Source organism: Furipterus horrens, unplaced genomic scaffold, assembly GCF_987537825.1.
Source record: "Furipterus horrens unplaced genomic scaffold, mFurHor1.1.pri manual_scaffold_6, whole genome shotgun sequence".
Taxonomy (NCBI): domain Eukaryota; kingdom Metazoa; phylum Chordata; class Mammalia; order Chiroptera; family Furipteridae; genus Furipterus; species Furipterus horrens.
In genome coordinates, this window is record NW_028327176.1 from 180,036 (window position 1) to 196,627 (window position 16,592).

Below are 16,592 nucleotides of genomic sequence, written 5' to 3' on the forward strand. Positions count from 1 at the left end.
TGCTGCTGACCCGGCTCTGCCCACGGTGCTGTCTCCTGGACCCGCAGACTGAGACTCGGGGACTCGGGTTCGTTACTGCCCAATTCTGTCGTATGATGTTATTACTGATTGTTTCTGAGGGATTATTATTATTATATCAGGTTAGTATGTATGGGGGTTACATCTGCATTAGTAAAACCCACGCTGTCTCCCTCATTTCTTGGGACTGCTGGCTGTACAGGCGGCTCGGTGCTTTCGGTTCCTGAGGTCCAGATCAGGTGACCGGAGTGGAACCGAGAGCTGGCTCACAGGAAAGATTGTGCCGCGAAGCTCCCACTCGTGACCCCATTAAGCAGAGCTCTGAGAACCCTCAGGCGCCCTGGCGGCTAAGGCGTGCGGCTCGCCCCTCAGTCCCTCCAGCGGCAAGGCCCAGGGCAGCCACAGCCGGGCTTGCAGGAACTGCTGTGCTGCATTGGAGCCGGACGGCCAGGCCTGGTCAACGCCATGAGGGCCAGCAGCGTCCTCGGGGTTCACGGTGCCTGAGCACCAAGCGCAAGTCTGCGTGGGCAGCAAGCGGACCCGTCTCTTCTCAGGCCCACGCGCAGCGTGACTGCTTCCTGGGAGGGAGCAGGGCCCAAACTCAGGGCTGCTTAACTCAATTCTGATATTTCTGGCCCTTGGGTTTGTGATTTGAGACACTTACCTGCACACTTGTCTTTTCTTCCTACCTCTTTTCCACCCTAAACTACAATCTTGACACCTTTGTGTCCCTACAGGGCCTGTTCGCATATCTAGATGCTCAGTACTTCCTGTTCAATTGAGTCGGTACCTAGTGAAATCCATTCCCTCTGCTGAACGTCTGCGTCTTTGGTTTTGGAATCAGCGCCAGTTAGTCCGTCTCCACGGCGCTGCACCGGGAGTGAAGCAGGAGACCCAGCGTTGCTCCCTGGCCACCGCGACTTGGTAACCACAGCTGGGCCGCGGTCAGCAAGCGCCTGGCCAAGGGCTGGTGGGTGCTGCCAGGATGACATTTTTCCAGGCATTTGCAACAAGAATGTCACCCCAAGGCGGAGCCTGAGGACAACACCATGCAGAGGAGCTTTGGACAAGCATCAGAGAGAGGAAACCTGGGCTCTGCTGGCTGAGCTGAAGCGACAGTAGCTCTGAACCGTTCTGTCGCCTGGGCTGGTGAAACCCTTTTCTGTAACGCCAGCGTGGGTCCGAGTTTCTGTCGTTGCAAATAGAGCACAGTGACCAGGACACAACTCTCACCCTCGCCCCCACGGTGTTCTGCTCCATCTCCATACCCAAGCAGAGTCAAACCGTCAGAGAAGCAAATTTCACGGCAGCAGTCGCTGCTGCAAAGATCCTGCTGCAGGGCGGGAGGGAGCGTCCTGCCTCAGCTGCGAACACCCAGGGGGGAGGTGCACACCTCAGTGCAGGCCGGCAGCCGTCCCGTCCAGGCCCCGCCCGGGCCGCTGCACACCACTGACACGCTCGTCACGGCGAGGGTGCTGGCGTGTTCAGCTGACCCAGCAAGAACCTGGCTCATTTGTTTGCATGATGCAGATTCTATTAAATTTCTGATAAAATCCTACTGCCTGGTCACAGTTACAGGCAGTGACTGTCTGTCAGAGCCAGCAGGTAACAACATAGCTCCAGCTGCAGTGCCTGTCCTCAGCATCTGGTCAGGGCTCACCCTCTGTCCCCCACTGCTCACCAAGACAGGGCATGCTCTGATCAGGGCCCTGCTGAGGTAATGAGGACAGAGGTCATTGCTAAGGAAGCCCCTTAAACCTTAAGTCACGATAGGCGTCTGAACAATCATAAAAGTCTATGTCTCCTGAATTCCAAAGTGGATTCTCTATAAACATTTGAGTTTCCTCCTAGCTGGGGGGTAGCTGCCAGACCTCAAGCTGAGAAACTTAAGATGGGAAGTTTGCTTTAAAAAGTAAATTAAATATTTGGAAAATTTCATACTAACGCTATTTTTTTAAATTAAGAAAAGTTGATAAAACACTGGCGAGAAAATTTGTACCTTGGAAACCTCAAAAGCTTGAAATGAGCTTAGGATGCAGAAATGCTTCAGGTATTGATCAGACAATAAGTTAAGCCTGGCGTTCTGGGGGCAAACTGCCTTTTTAGAAGCCACTTGAAGTACATTGCTGTGGGCGTGAGAAAACTGATTAGTTGATAATCTACCCTCCCGCAAGGGTCTGGAATGAAAACAAGGGAGGTCAGGGTTTCCCAAACTCTTCTTCCATACAGAAGCATCATTGCTTTTCTCAATGGAATTTGTTATGAGAGGGGCACCTCTAGGAAAAGTCCAGAAGTTTAGAAACAGTTTTCCAAACTTCTGTTAATTGGGTATTAATCAAATTACTGAACCTTATAATTTACATGAAATAGAGGTTAACTCACTAAATTGATAAAATCCCAACCCAAATCAAAAGAACTAAAATGGTTCTCAGCAATATTTAAATGCACTGATTAAATGTTAGCCAAAACAAAACAAGCTTCACCTGTGTAATCTTAAAATGGCTTTTAAAAGTTGTCTTTACCTCATAATCTTTACCAGAACAACAACCATGAACCCCACCACCCCGTAACTAGGGCCATTGTTTCTGAACCCAATTCTTTCAGTGGCCTTGGCTTAAGGGGTTCCTTTGATGGAAGAGACAAAGTTATCAGCTTAGACATCAAAACCGGTCTGGTCTCTCTGGTCAGATCATTAACCTCCCTAATCCAGCTTCCTCATTCAGACTTTAAACACAACTGACCATTTGACTCCAAACATTCCTGTGGCCAGGCTGCTTTTCCCCGATCCCAGGCGCCGATGGGGACAGAGTTGGGGGTGAGGAGAACCAGAGCTTCCAGAGAAAAGAAACCTCGACCCTTCCCCAAACCACAGCTCTAGTGACCCTGGCTCGGAGGAGGAGAACACGTGCCACGCCATCCCATCAGCTGGTGTAAAAAACGGACTCTTCCAAAAGAAAACAAGACGCTCAGTGTGCTTCTGCCTTCAGCTGTACAGGGTCAGGTCCCATCGTGATGCGGTTGCACAAGACAAGGTGTGCGAGGGTTTCCGAGACCACCGGGACCCACCCGGGCACAGACACTCCGCCCCTTTGACTCGCATCGACTTTCTTCCCTTTGGAGACACACCTCCACCCCACCCCGGTTCTAAGTAGTGAGAAATCACCGGAGAATAAAGATTTCCTAAATGGGATAAAAGCATCAAATTGATCTTGCTGAGCAAAGATTCCTTTCAAATTATTTTTTCAGTCTTATAAAAGATCAGGGGTAGTATTTACACATTTTACATAAATTTTGTTTAAACAGAACATTAGGAAACTGAATTCTCCTTAAGCAGGACCCACAGGGGCAAGCTGTGACTTGCGATTATTTTAACCTCTAACACAGTCACGGCCAGGCACACAGGAGGCCTGACGTTCCTACAGAGTCCTGCTAGGCGTCTCCTGGCTAACACCCCAATAAACACGCTCGCCAGGACAACACGGGGGTCCTCAGATGGTGACTCCCTGCCAGCAGGGGTCCCACGTCCGTGTCACCTGCGCCGTCCTTTCCAACCCTGGCAGCTGCGGTGTTGACCCCAAAATACTGGTTGAAATGGGGTGAAAACGACAAGTCTCCATTCAGCAGGGTGAACCTCATTTCCCATCGTCCTGTACCCGGTGGAGCAGTTTCTGGCAGGTTCCAGGAAGGAAGATCCCCGCCCCTCGGACCGCAGGGGCGCAGGGGCGGCCTCTGCCGGCTCCTTTGCTCTCAGGTAGGGCCTCACTTCACTTCGGGGACCCCCACCACGCACGTCACCCCGTCTTTCTGCCCCTGCCTCACGACCCAAGCACACGCCAAGACCAAAGCGTCAGGCTAATTGGAACGAAAAAGATACCAAGTATCACGTTAGATCCTTCAAAACAGCAAATTGCAATCGTTAAGATTCAGCCTTTAGGAAGAACTAGTCTGTGAATGGGAACAACCGGGATTGGACCCGAATCGAAAGCGCTGCGGGGCGCGGTCCCGGGGCCATGTCAGCCCCGACTTCTGACAGTTTGCGCTCGATCGCAGCGTCCGTAGACGCGCGACGGCGGGAAGCCCCGAGGCTCCGAGGCTCCTCGCCTCTCTCACCGGTTACCCTCCCGAGCAAAACATTGTCAAAGGGGGAAAAGGAGGTCGCGCCTGCAGGGCAGGCTCGGAGCGCGGCCGCCCCGCGTACTCACTCGTGACCCCGAGCCCGGTCCGCTCCGGCGCCCCTGGAGCCGCGGCCGCCCAGCCAGGAAGAGGAAGGGCGCGCTCCTGCCGGCCCCGCCTCCCGCGCAGGCACTGCCCACGCGGCGCACACCTGAGGCAGGTAACGCAGCGCGGGAATAGCTCGCCCCCCGGGTGGCGGCTGGGGGACGTCTGTGCTCGACTTCGTCCCAACGCGGCCTCGAAAGGATCCCCCCTTTGGAGCTGAGTCAGCCCGGGCTGGGCGGACGGTTGTGCGCGGCGGTTCCGACCGCGGCGTCCGGGCGGAGCGGAGGTCTCGGGTCCTGGAGGGGCGCATGGTCGCGTCTCGGGTTCCGGCCGCGAGGCCCAGGTGAGGCCAGGGGATGTTCGCCTGGCCGGCGCAGGACCGCGCCCCTCCGGTACGGCTCTGTAGCCCCTCGGGCCCACCTGTCGCGCCCTCCCCCACCCTCAGGTGTTCACCCCGCAGAGCCCTGACCGAGCCCCCCCACTCCAAGGCCTCTCCCCACCTGCCCTCCAGGTGACTCACGGCCCCGCCCCTTCCTCCCTCCAGGTGACTCTTGATCCCACCACCCCCGCCCCAACCCCAAAGCGTCCCCCGCCCTCCAGGTGACTCACGACCCTGCCTGCCAAGTCTGGTCCCAGGCCCCTCCCCCTTCCTCCCTCCCTCCCTCCAGGCGCTGCCAGCTCCGCCCTCACTCCGCCCCTTCTCTGGGCCCCGCCCTCCAGGCGACTCGGCCCCGCCCCCGTGCGTCTCTTGTGTCTGACTGCGCAGGCGCGAGGCCTGCCGGCTCGTCCCCGGGCCGGCTCTGAAGTCGGAGAGCGCAGGCGCGCGGGGCGGGACGCTCAGAGTGCGCAGGCGCAGTGCCAGAAACGTTCCGACGAGGGCAGTGGGCGCCTCAGTGTTTTCGCGGGAAGATGGCCGAGCAGGTGCCGAAGTCGGTGCTGTTCGTGTGCCTGGGTGAGACGCGCTGGTCTAGCCCGGCTCTGACTTCCCTGGGGGCTCGGTGGGCCGCGTGCGCTCCGGGCCGCGCCTGCGGCGGCCCCCGGCCCTGCCCAGGGCTCCAGGCCGGGGCGTTTTCTGCGCGCCTGCGGCATCCCTGCCGGCGCTGGTTGGGGAGACCCGGCGCTGCCGAGGGGCCTCCTGCTGCGCTCGGCGCGGTGACAGCTTTGCCGGCGGGTTTCGGTGCCCCCGCGCTTTCGTGCATCTGAGCTGAACGCAATGGGCTGCAAGGGTTCGGGGTTTGGGTTGTGAAAGCCGACCAGGCGGCCCCATTCCCCGGGCCCTGCGTCAGCGGCGCCATCAGTGCCTGGGCGCCGGGGGCCGTGGCGGCGAGTCCTCGGTGCTCGCGGACGCTGCCTGGCGCCGCTCCGGGGGCGCGCGCGGGGGGCGGGGGGCCCGGGGTCCGCAAACCCCGTGAAGCGCCCGGGAGCGGCGTCTTGTCCTTCGCAGGCCCGGACGCGAAGGGTCAGGCGTGGCTGTTCCAGCAGAACTTGCTTTACGGTCACCGAGACTTGAGTTCCGTGGAATGTTCTCCTGTCGCAAGATACTGCCCCACTTCCGAGGGTTCTTGTTGTTGCTTATGCAAACATGTGGAAGCCATTTTTAGCGCCGTGACCTGTGCGCCGGGTGGTGGCCCGTGGCCGCGTTCCTGGACCCCTGTCTCCGGGCGCGAGGGGGCAGGTCTGCCGGGGCCAGAAGCCTTGGAGGGCGTGACAGCCGGGCGGGGCTGCAGGGGACGCGCCGGCGGGGGTTGGGGGGGAGCCGCCCGCGCGCCTGCGTGACCGACCCTTCGGGGCGTTTGTGTGGGCCTTTTCCAGACGGAGGTGCAGCGTGTCAAGTGTTTTTCACTGAAGCGGACTCGTTGTTTTCTCGAGGCCGTGCGTGTCTCTGTCGTGGGGAGATAATCGGGCCCCAGCCCGCGCTGGCGCCGACGCGGCCCCGCCCTCGGAGGACGCAGTGTTTTCTGAGTCTGTCCTTGACATGAAAGAGCGGAATAAGCGCATATCATGCTGTCTGATTTGGAAAAACAAAGCTGGGGCTTTCCAGGTGGAAATTCTTTTTCTACAGAAATCCGAAGATGATGTTAAGTTTCTCGGGGCTCCGCCCTTGAATAGCAGGGTGATGGGAGCTGTGCGCGCTGGGAACGGGGAGGCAGGGTTCCCGGCCAGCGCGGCTTATCTGTGGCCCTTTAGGCGGGGGCCGTCCCCTCTGTGTGGCACTCACTCGTTTCCTATCTGCACTTACACATGTGTCTTCTTGCGGTAAATAGAGCCAGCCACCTGCAGAAAAGGTGGACGGATTTGCGTTAGCTTCAGCCCAGTCGGTTGTCCTCCGGTGGGACAAAAAATAAAGATTGGTTGGTTACAGCCCACTCCGTTGATTTCCTGACGTCCCTTGGGGTCACAGACGGCAGCCTGAGACACAGGGATTTGGCTGTAACTGCCTTTATCACACGTGCTCCGGGTGCCTGAGCAGCTGGTGTCAGAGTGGTGACTATGGATTTGGCCAGCTGTTCTCCCAGTTCCCTCCACAATGGGCACGGCGATGGCACCCAAGCAGGTGGCATCCTTGGGGACGTGCCGTGCCCTGAGGTGTGCGGAGTGAGGGCCCCATGGGCCATCGTGGGCTGGCGCTGGGCACCTGCCTCCCCGCGCACCTGGCGCTCACTTCTGCCCTCCCCTCTTCCTTTAAGGGAACATTTGTCGGTCACCCATCGCGGAAGCAGTTTTCAGAAAACTTGTCACAGATCAAAACGTTGCAGATAAGGTAAGCGCATGCACCGTTTTAAAGAGGCCACCTGAATATCTCTGGGTCTGGAAACTGGGAAAACCTGTTTTTTTTCTTCTGCAGTGGAGGGTAGACAGTGCAGCGACCTCCACGTACGAAGTGGGAAACCCCCCCGATTACCGAGGGCAGCACTGCATGAAGAAGCATGGTGTCCCCATGAGTCACATTGCCCGGCAGGTACCGTACTGGCCCTTGAAGGTGCACACGTGTGTTCTGTGTTTCAGTGGCTCACCGACAGCGGTGCTGTTTCTGACTGGAACGTGGGCCGGTCGCCAGACCCACGCGCTGTGCGCTGCCTGGGAAATCATGGCATTGAGAGCGCCCACAGAGCCAGACAGGTAGAGAGACAGCTTCCTTATTTCTGTGCCGCGGAGTCCGTGACGTGAGAGGTTCCGAGGGGCTTTACTGCACGGACTTCCCTGGTCATGAGCGTGTTTGTCCACAGTCAGTCAGTGGCCACTGTGTGCCCATTCTGTGTCACTTCTGGTCCCACAGACTTGGGGTCTGCGAATCGACATAATGAGACCTGTCATTACATGATTTGTCATGGCGAGGCCCTGGGCGGGGCGGGGCACCCTGACCTGCAGTCTCCTCGTTTCCCTGGCCTTTGGACGCTGGAGCCACTGTGATTCTGTGCCGGGTCCCAGTGTTCGGCTGGGAGAAGCCCTGCACACCTGTGAGACCGTTGCCACCTGAGAGCGGCCTCTGGGGCCTCGGTAGCACTGGAGCAGCCCAGTCCTGCACGTCTGGGGCCCAGCAGAGCCTTTGGTGATGGGGGCGGGGCAGTGTCTGTCCCCCAGTGGGGCACATGGCTGCTGCCCACTTGACATGATGCCAGTGTGACGCAGGGACTGGGTTTTCAATTGTAACTCATTTAAATCGCCCCCTGGGATTGGTGGGCCCCTGACTGGACTGCAGGGTGCCAGGCACACATGACCCCAGGGCAGAGTGGACTTTCAGGACAGCGCTCGGAGTGCAGATGTGGGCCATGGGCACCCCACAGAGTGCGTGCTCCGGCACCTTCCGTAGCCGTGGGGACTGCTTCCTAAAGCTGTTGGGTCCGTTTCTGATTCAGAATGCTGCATAGCTTGTTCTGCAGGGACTATGATTATTTTATGGAGATTCAGTTGAATTTTTAAAAAATCTGCCTAACACCTTCTGACTTCCAAAAGGATCCAAACTGAAGAAGCATCTAGGCTCCGTGGGCCTGACAGGGCTGTGGCCTAGTGTCCGAGGGCGACAGGCCCGAGGAGCTGGACGCTGGGAGGTCAGGCGTCGGAGACGCTCCACGTGGATCCTTGTGGACGGCCGCGTGAGAGCCCAGGGCTAGTGTTCATGCTTGGACCAGGCTTGCAGTCTTCGCTACACTGGGTCTTGTGCAGCTTTCCATGCTGCTTTGCCGGCATTGCAGTGCCATTTGTCCTCTGCGTTACTCCTGAGGGGAGGGAGCAGCTGGTAAACCCGTTTTGCAGATCAGGAAACTGAGTTCTGGAGAGAAAACACATGCCTTGTCAGAGGTTACCCAGCTTCACATGACCGAGCTGGGTTTGTTTCTCGCTTTGTTTTAATAAAAACATCAGCGTGTAAGCCAGAAAGTTCACAAACAAAATTGTCTTAGAGACATTTAATACGTTAATGATGTCTCAGAAATTAGTACATTATTTTTGGCCTAGGTAAGTTTACTCTGAGATCTGTGAACTTCCCGATTTCTGGCCGTCATTTGACTTGTGTGTTAACACTTGACTATTTCAATTACGTACTGAAGGACCTGACCCTTTCTTAAATAGATTTTCCTTGGACAAAGATAGAACATTGTATCATTCGTCCTTTCTAATCTCATCAGGCACCTTGCCAGTTCCTCTTTTGTATTTTTTAAAAAAATTAAGATGTGTCAATATTTTGAGGAGTTCTTCAGAATTACAAGCAGTCATACTTACATATTTTATGTTTTTCACCAAGATCTGACTTTTTTATACACTATTATTTACTTAAAGTGGATACAAAGAAAGTATTTTAAATACACATGCTATAAAAACATCAAAGTTAGGAACTTGAAAATATATATTTTATTTTATTTTTAGAGAGCAGGGAAGGGAGGGAAAGGAGAGGGAGAGAAACATCACTGTGTGGTTGCCTCTTGTGCGCCCCCAACTGGGACCTGGCCCGCAGCCCAGGCCTGTGCTCTGACTGGGAATCGAACCAGCGACCCTTTGGTTCACAGGCCGGCACTCAATCCACTGAGCCACACTAGCCAGGGCTAGAAACTATTTTTTAAGAATACTGGTAATTATCAGTTTTAGAAGTATTTCCAGTAAACTTGTTTTTTGCCTTTTTCTTTTACTGTTGCTTTTGAGAAAAATTTCTCAATTTTTTAAAACTTCAAAATACTAGTAAGACATGTTTTATAAAGCAATATCACATCAGATCTTTAGCTTTAGAATCTTGCTAATGTTTGTAGGTTTTCTCTTTCGTCATTGAGACAGTTTGTATGGTAACTGTTTTATTCTTCTTCTTAAAATGGTCATTTCCCCAGGACCTTCCACTTGGGTTAATAAACAGAATACACTTAGGGTGCTTTTTTCTTCGTAAAGAGCGCAGTCGATGCTCTTGAGTGAGTGAAACCTCCCCCCCGGGTCGTCCTGTGGAGGTGTTCACTTTTTCCTGCATTCTTTCCTCTTTCCAGTGAACTTCTCTGACACGTGCACAGATAGTCAGTGCGAGCTCAGGACGTTATTGGAGGGTGGGGGTGGGCAGCGCTCGCGGCTCCTTCTCCCCCGAAGGCCCCACCGAAAGGTGGTCCTGCCTCTCAGCCCCCAGCTGCCCCGCGCAGTTGTTAGCTGCACCCTGTGGCAGGCGGGGTCCCCTGGGCCACCTCACGGCGGAGCCGCAGCTCCTGTGCCAGCTGCTCCTGGTGCACGCTGGGCTGCTTCCCGTTTGGGACTCCGCCGCTGTGAATGTTTGCAGGTGTCGTGTCTTCCGGGAGCTGCTGTGTGCGGCCCCTGGACGCACCCATCATCACACTGGGTCCCGCCTGGACGCACACCGGACACGGGATTTTGGGGGTTGTCTGTTTTGTGATGTGGAGCCCTGTGAGTTCCTCCCGCAGTTTGGGTGTTACCCTCTCATTGCACAGACCATTTACCAAGGTCTTCTCATGCGGCAGGTTGCTTTTCTGTTTTGCTGATGCTTTCCTTTGTGGTGCAAAAGCTTTTAATTTGATGTCCGGTTTGTTTCCTCTTCCCTGTTGTCTTCCCCTGGGAGGCACATCCGAAGGGATGGATGTCAGAGAGTTCACTGCCTCTGTTTTCACCAGGACTGCAGTGGTTTAACTATCTTACATTTAACTTTAATCCATTTGGAGTTTACAGTGATCCCTCACTTATCGCGGGTGTTACGTTCTAGAGCCCCCCACGATAGGTGAAAATCCGCGAAGTAGGAACCTTACATTTATTTTAGTATTTACTGTACAGTACCGCAAAATCCCACCATATAGCGAAAAATCCACGATAAATAATTAAATATAATATTTTAAAAAATCCTGCGATCTAGAGGGACCACTGTAACCTTGCGTGTGGGGTAAGAAGGCGGTCTGTTTTCGTTGCTCTGCACGTGCCTGCCTCCAGCTTGCCCAGCACCATTCACTGAATGTCTTCACCCTTCGTCAGATACTACCTGACCAGACAGGCGAGGGCTTATTTCTGGGTGCTCTGTTCTGTCCCATTGATCTGTGTGTCTTTTTATGCCAGGACCAGGCTGTTTTGATTACCGTGGCCTTGTAGTATAGTTTGATATCGGGAAGTGTGATTCCTCCAACTTTGTTCTTCCCTCTCACGATCGCTGTGGCTATTCGGAATATTGTGTATTCCGTATTAATTTTAGAATTATCTGTTCTAGTTATGTGAAAAACGCCATTGGTATTTTGACAGGGATTGACTCTGTCGGTTGCTTTGGGTAATAGAGACATTTTAGTCGTCATGTGTCTTTCCATTTTTCAAGTCCAGGTCTTTCAGCCCTTGGTTAAAATTATGGCGCTCTTCCTCTCTCTTTTGTATGCAATTGTAAATGGGGTGCTTTTCTCTCGATTTGTCTTTCTGGTAGCTTGTTATTGAGGTGTAAAAGTGCAGCCGGTTCCTGAATATTAGTTTTGTATCCCGCTACTTTGCTGAATTCCATTATCAGTTCTAGTTGTTTCTTGGAGTCTTTGGGGTTCTCTATGTACACTATCATGTCATCTGTGAATAATGACAGTTTTACTTCTTCCTTTTGATTTGGATGCCTTTTCTTCTTGTCTGATTGCTGTGGCTAGGGCTTCCAGTACTGTGCTGAGCAAGAGGTGAAAGCAGACATCCCTGTCTTGTTCCCGATCTTAAGGGGACACTTGTAGTTTTTGCCTATTGAGTATGACTCTGGCAGTGGGTTTGTCAAAGGTGTTTCCTCTGTTCTCACTTTACTGAGACTTCTTATCATAAATAGGTGCTGGGTTTTGTCAGATGGTTTTTCTGCATCTGCTGATATCATCATATGATTTTTACTCTTCATTTTGTTATGTGGTGAATCACACTTACTGATTTGCAGATGTTGTACCAACCTTGCATCCCAGGAATGAATCCTGCTTGATTGTGGTGTATGATCTTTTTAATATATTTTTGAATTTGGTTTGCTAATATTTTGTTGAGGATTTTTGCATCTGTGTTTGCATAATTTTCTTTTTTTGGTATGTTTCCGTCTGATTTTGGCATTAGGTGATGCTGAGCTTGTTAAAGAGTTGACAGCCATCCCTCCTCTGGAATTGTAGGGAGTAGTTTCAGAGGGACGGGTGTTAGTTCTTCTTGGAATGTGTGGTCAGATTCACCCTTGAAGCCATCTGCTCCGGGGCTTCTGTTCGTGGGGAGTTTTTGATGCCTGCTTCGATTTTGTTGCTAGTAATCTGTTCAGATTTTCTGCTTTTTCCTCATTGAGTTTTGGAAGATTGTTATGTTTCTAGGAATTTATCCATTTCATCCAGATTGTCCAATTTGTTTCCATATAGTTTCTTCCAATCCTTTGTATGTCTGTGGTGCCAGTTGTTAGTTCTCCTTCATTTATGATTTTATTTATTTGGGTCCTTTCTCTTTTATTCTTTTTTTTTTAAAATTAATTAATTAATTTATTTTTAGAGAGAGGGAAAAGGAGAAAGAGAGGGAGAGAAACATCACTGTGTGGTTGCCTCTCATGCGCCCCCAGCTGGGGACCTGACATGCAACCTAGTCATGTGCCCTGACTGGGAATCGAACCAGTGACACTTGGCTCGCAGGCCGACGCTCAATCCACTGAGCCACAGCAGCCAGGGCTTTCTCTTTTATTCTTGATGAATCTGGCTAAAGTTTTATCTGTTTTGTTTATCTTTTCAGAGAACGAGCTCTTAGTTTTATTGATCTTTTCTATTATTTTTTAATCTCTATTTTATTTATTTCTGCCCTGATCTTTATCTTTACTTCCTTCTACTCACACTGGTCTTTGTTCTTCTAGTTCCTTTAGGTGTAGGGTTACAGTGTTTATTTGAAATGTTTGTTATTTCCTGAGGTGGGCCTGTAATGCTGTGAATTGTCCTCTTAGGACAGCTTTCTCTGTGACCCATAGATTTTGGGCCATTGTGTTTTCATTGTCATTCGTGAGTGTGACATTTTAACATGTTTACTGACTTTTACATTGTTATAAAGATATTGAAGATGAAGTATAAACTTTGAGGCCATATTATGCTACTTTATGCTCAGTCCAGGGGCTCTGTAATACAGAATTTCTTTGCAATGCAGTTTTAGGAAATAGCTTAATTCTCTTTTCATTTTAAAGTAGCCTAGATTTAATTTTTGAGAAACGGAGTCTGATGCAGCCTCTTTTTTTTTGAACTGTTCTGTATCCTTCAGGCTCGGCTGGTGTGAATGTAAACGCTGGTTGTCTGATGTCTGGTTCCTTTCAGGTCACTAAGGAGGACTTCGCCACGTTTGACTACATGCTCTGCATGGACGAGAGCAACCTGAGGTAACCCCGTCGCAGGGGCCGCGCGGTGGTTTGCTGCGCAAGTGGCTTTTATTATCGTCAGGCTTTCAGAGGCAGGGGCGGCTGCAGTGCACAGGGTTAACCACTTAGAATAGCGAGACCTTCGGGAAGTCGCTCGGAGCTGTCTGACACGCAGGCAGAAGCACGCCCTCAGGTGGGGGCGCTCCGGGGCTGGGCTTTCGTTCGGAGCGCAGCCGGGCTGGGGTGCAGTTTGCTGTGGGGCAGCATCCTGTTTGCAGGGGGTGGCTGCTGCGGCTGAGAGGGTTCACGGACGTTGTTTCCCATCTTATTCCTCCTTTATCCCCCCCCTCCACCCCCCCCCCCCCCCCCCCGGCGAAAAGGAAGAGGACGGAAAACCTCTTGCTCCATGTACAGTGTGGATTTGCTGTCATTGAGTCAAAACACAACACGACACAGCTGGCGGCCTGGGGTGTTAAGTGGCCACGGCTGTGGCCGCAGGGTGCAGGTCTGCATCGGCACCACCTCTCCCGGGGCACAGAGGCCGCGGTGGGCGTGCCAGGGTTGAGCACAGGCCCCCAGAAGCAGAGTCCTGCGTGTGCCTCATGCGCCACACTCTCCACCACACCCTGTCGCCCCTTATGCAGTTGACCCCGGGGACACACTTTCTGTATCTGCTGGGCGGCTGTCACAGCGCAGGTGCTGGTGGACTGGACGAGGCCATTGCATTCTGCCTGCGCTTGTGCAGTTTCCGTCTGGCGTGGGCCACGTGTAGGAAAACGCAGTTACGCCCAGTGAAGAAGCCATGTGATATAATGTGATCACGCCAAACCTAAGTGGCTGCAGCGTGTGTTACAAGTTTAGAAGCAGATGTGGGTTAGGTGCCTGGACAGAATGTTCGAGACATTCCCACTGAAGACCAGGCGCTGCGCTGCTTGTCACAGGGCGCCTTTCCTGTGTCCCGTGCTGGAGCAGGGCTGGCCCGCAGGCCGCAGGGAGCCATCAGCTGCATCGGAACTGATGCGCGTGCTCCGCGTGTTGGACAAGAGAAGCTGCCCCTGCTTCTAACCACCTGGGTCGGCGTGGACAGGTGTGCCCGCAGCGGCTTCACTGGTGTTCTGTGCATTGAAACTTTACTAAAATCCATGCACTTCCCACGTCTGCGTTTCAGTTGCTGATTGCCTTGCTCCCGCTTCCGTCTTAGCAGCAGCGTTTGGTTAGAATGCCCTGCGCTGCTCCACCAACACACGGAGACCCGCGTGCACAACCTATGTGGTCACAGCGCCCACCTGCTCTGTCCCTTCCCACGCGGCCGCTCAGCGGTGAATGGCCGCCTGCTGGAGCCCTGGCCACGCTCGGGAACGTCCTGTTGGCAGCGTGCCCCCCGCCAGCACGTGCTGTTGGCATGAGTTAGGGCATTGCCCCACGCAGGCCGGCCTTTCCTCCTGGAGCAGCCTGGCAGCGGGAGGTGAAGGTGTCGCACGCGACTGTCCCCAGCGTGGGCTCTGCTCAGCCGTCGGAGGGGACACAGGGACCCTGACACCTCAGGGGCTGAGCACCCTCGGGACTCGGCACACATGGCCAAAACGAGGTGTTTGATTGATTGTCCTGACGTGTAGTTCACGGAGAACACGTGACTGTCTAACTTCTGGGTGCGTGTTTTGTGTACAAGCGTCGGTGGGACTGCCTGCCGTTGCACCTGACGAACAGCTGCCTGAGGCCAGATGCGGCGGCTGCAGGGTTGGCTTCCGTTTCCCGTCAGGTCCCCTCCGCCGCATTGCGATCGGGTGTCTCATAAAGCAAACGTCCCTGCCTCACCTCAACCGCGGTCACCGAGCTAGTCCGTGTTTTCCCTTTACAGAGACTTGACTAGGAAAAGCAGTCAAGTTAAAAACAGCAAAGCCAAGATCGAGCTGCTCGGGAGCTATGACCCTCAGAAACAGCTCATCATCGAGGACCCCTACTACGTAAGTGCGTCTCATGTCCACGTCTGCGTCCGCGTTCCCAGGGGACGGGAGGGCTGGCCCTTTGTGTCGGCCACGGGGTGGTGCGTGGGGGTCCTCGGATCACTTCTGCTTTGCAGGTTGTGTGACTCCTCTTTCCTCCTCCCAGGGCAGCGAGTCCGACTTTGAGACAGTGTACCAGCAGTGCCTGCGCTGCTGCAGCGCCTTCCTGGAGAGGGCGCGCTAGTCCCGGGGCCGCCGGCGTCCTCAGCCCCAGCCGGTGCCGGACTCCCGGCCGCCTGCTGCCCCCTGCCCGAGAAAGCTGTTGTAGATGGAAATCGGTGTTGTATTTGGCAAAAGAATAAATAAATGTTTTTGACTCAGTTTGGGGCATGTGAAGTGTTCTTAGTCCAGCGGAACCTCCTGCTTTGGTGCTGTCACAGGCACGTCGCAGGACGGGTCACGCTAAAGCCCCGTGAGCGTGTGCCACTCGCAGGTCAGCTGCTCGGCCCTCCCCAGTCTGTGGCACCACGAGGACAGACGCCCCGTCCCTGCGATTCCTCCCTGAGGTACTGTCACTCACTCGCTGTGCACACCTGCGTGTCTACAGGGAGGATTCACGGTTCGACGTGGGCACCTGTAGCACGTCCTGGTTCCTGTCAAGCGACTGTGTGAGGAGGCTCACATGCCCCCCGTGAGAGAGGAGGACACTGTGCCCTCGATCTTGGGACGCGTCTGCTCGCAGGTGCACGTACAGTGCGAGCAATGAAGGGTTTGTGGGGGGGGGGGGGTGTATGTGCTGGTGTGGCGATGGCTGCTTCTTCCTCAGGGCTTGGCTTATAGGCAGATAGCGGTCATTTCTAATCTGAAATCCACGTGGCCGTATGTCAGAAAAGATTTCTCTAAATAAATTGGGGAAATTTAAAAATCGAACAAAGATGTCAGCCTGCTGTCTGCCTCCTTTTTTATTGACAAGTGAGGAAGGATTGGGACGGGTGCCTTGCTTACACCTTTCAGACGGCAGTGTCTCATGCACGTGTTTATCTTCGGTGTTGGGAAGTGCAGTGATGCCAATTACAATGCCATCCATTCAAGAAAGAAGGCGGAGGCCCCCGCCGCCAGACGAGCCTCCATCCAGAGTCTGGGCCAGGAGGAGGCAGGGTTGGGAGGATGATTCCCTGTTGGGCACCGGGGCCTCCTGTCCGCAGAGTCCCGGGCGGGGGGCGCGGTGTTCAGTCCTGAACCCATGTGTGCCTGGAGGGTGAGCAGACAGCGGGGACCCAGAGGCAGTAGGAGGGGGTCGGGCAGGAGGACTGGGATTCCTCTAGTCTTATGGGAAAGCTCTTCCTAGGACATGCAGGAGACTTGGCAGGTTAAGAGATTGAGGACTTGATAATATCTAAAAAGTAAAGACTGGAGAATACGAAGTTCAGTAATTAATCCGTTAGAACATAGGGTTAAGTAAGGGAACTTCAGAACTTCCCTCACCCGAATCTTTCAGTAGTTGCTTAATAAGCCCAAAGTAGAGGAATCTGTTACTCTTCTCTGCTCCTTTATGTTCATAAATATATGCATATGTATTTTAATGCTTGCATATACATGGTAAATAGGGTCCTCACGTCCCTGGACTCTGCGCT

The 16,592-nt window shown here is 53.8% G+C and overlaps 1 protein-coding gene across 2 annotated transcripts; it reads left to right on the forward strand.

Annotated features, from left to right (window-relative positions):
* Positions 1-5,060: 5,060 nt before the first annotated feature.
* ACP1 (acid phosphatase 1) lies at positions 5,061-15,339 on the forward strand. Of its 2 annotated transcripts, none has more exons than XM_090280862.1 (6): positions 5,061-5,188; positions 6,924-6,997; positions 7,082-7,195; positions 12,975-13,036; positions 14,874-14,979; positions 15,125-15,339. In XM_090280862.1, the coding sequence occupies exons 1-6, from the start codon at positions 5,146-5,148 to the stop codon at positions 15,200-15,202; spliced, it is 477 nt and encodes a 158-aa protein (XP_090136988.1). In that variant the 5' UTR covers positions 5,061-5,145; the 3' UTR covers positions 15,203-15,339. The 2 variants fall into 2 exon arrangements, with proteins under 2 accessions (XP_090136988.1, XP_090136987.1); XM_090280861.1 differs by lacking the exon at positions 7,082-7,195 and adding an exon at positions 7,243-7,356 and having other exon boundaries at positions 5,064-5,188.
* The last annotated feature ends 1,253 nt before the right edge of the window (positions 15,340-16,592 follow it).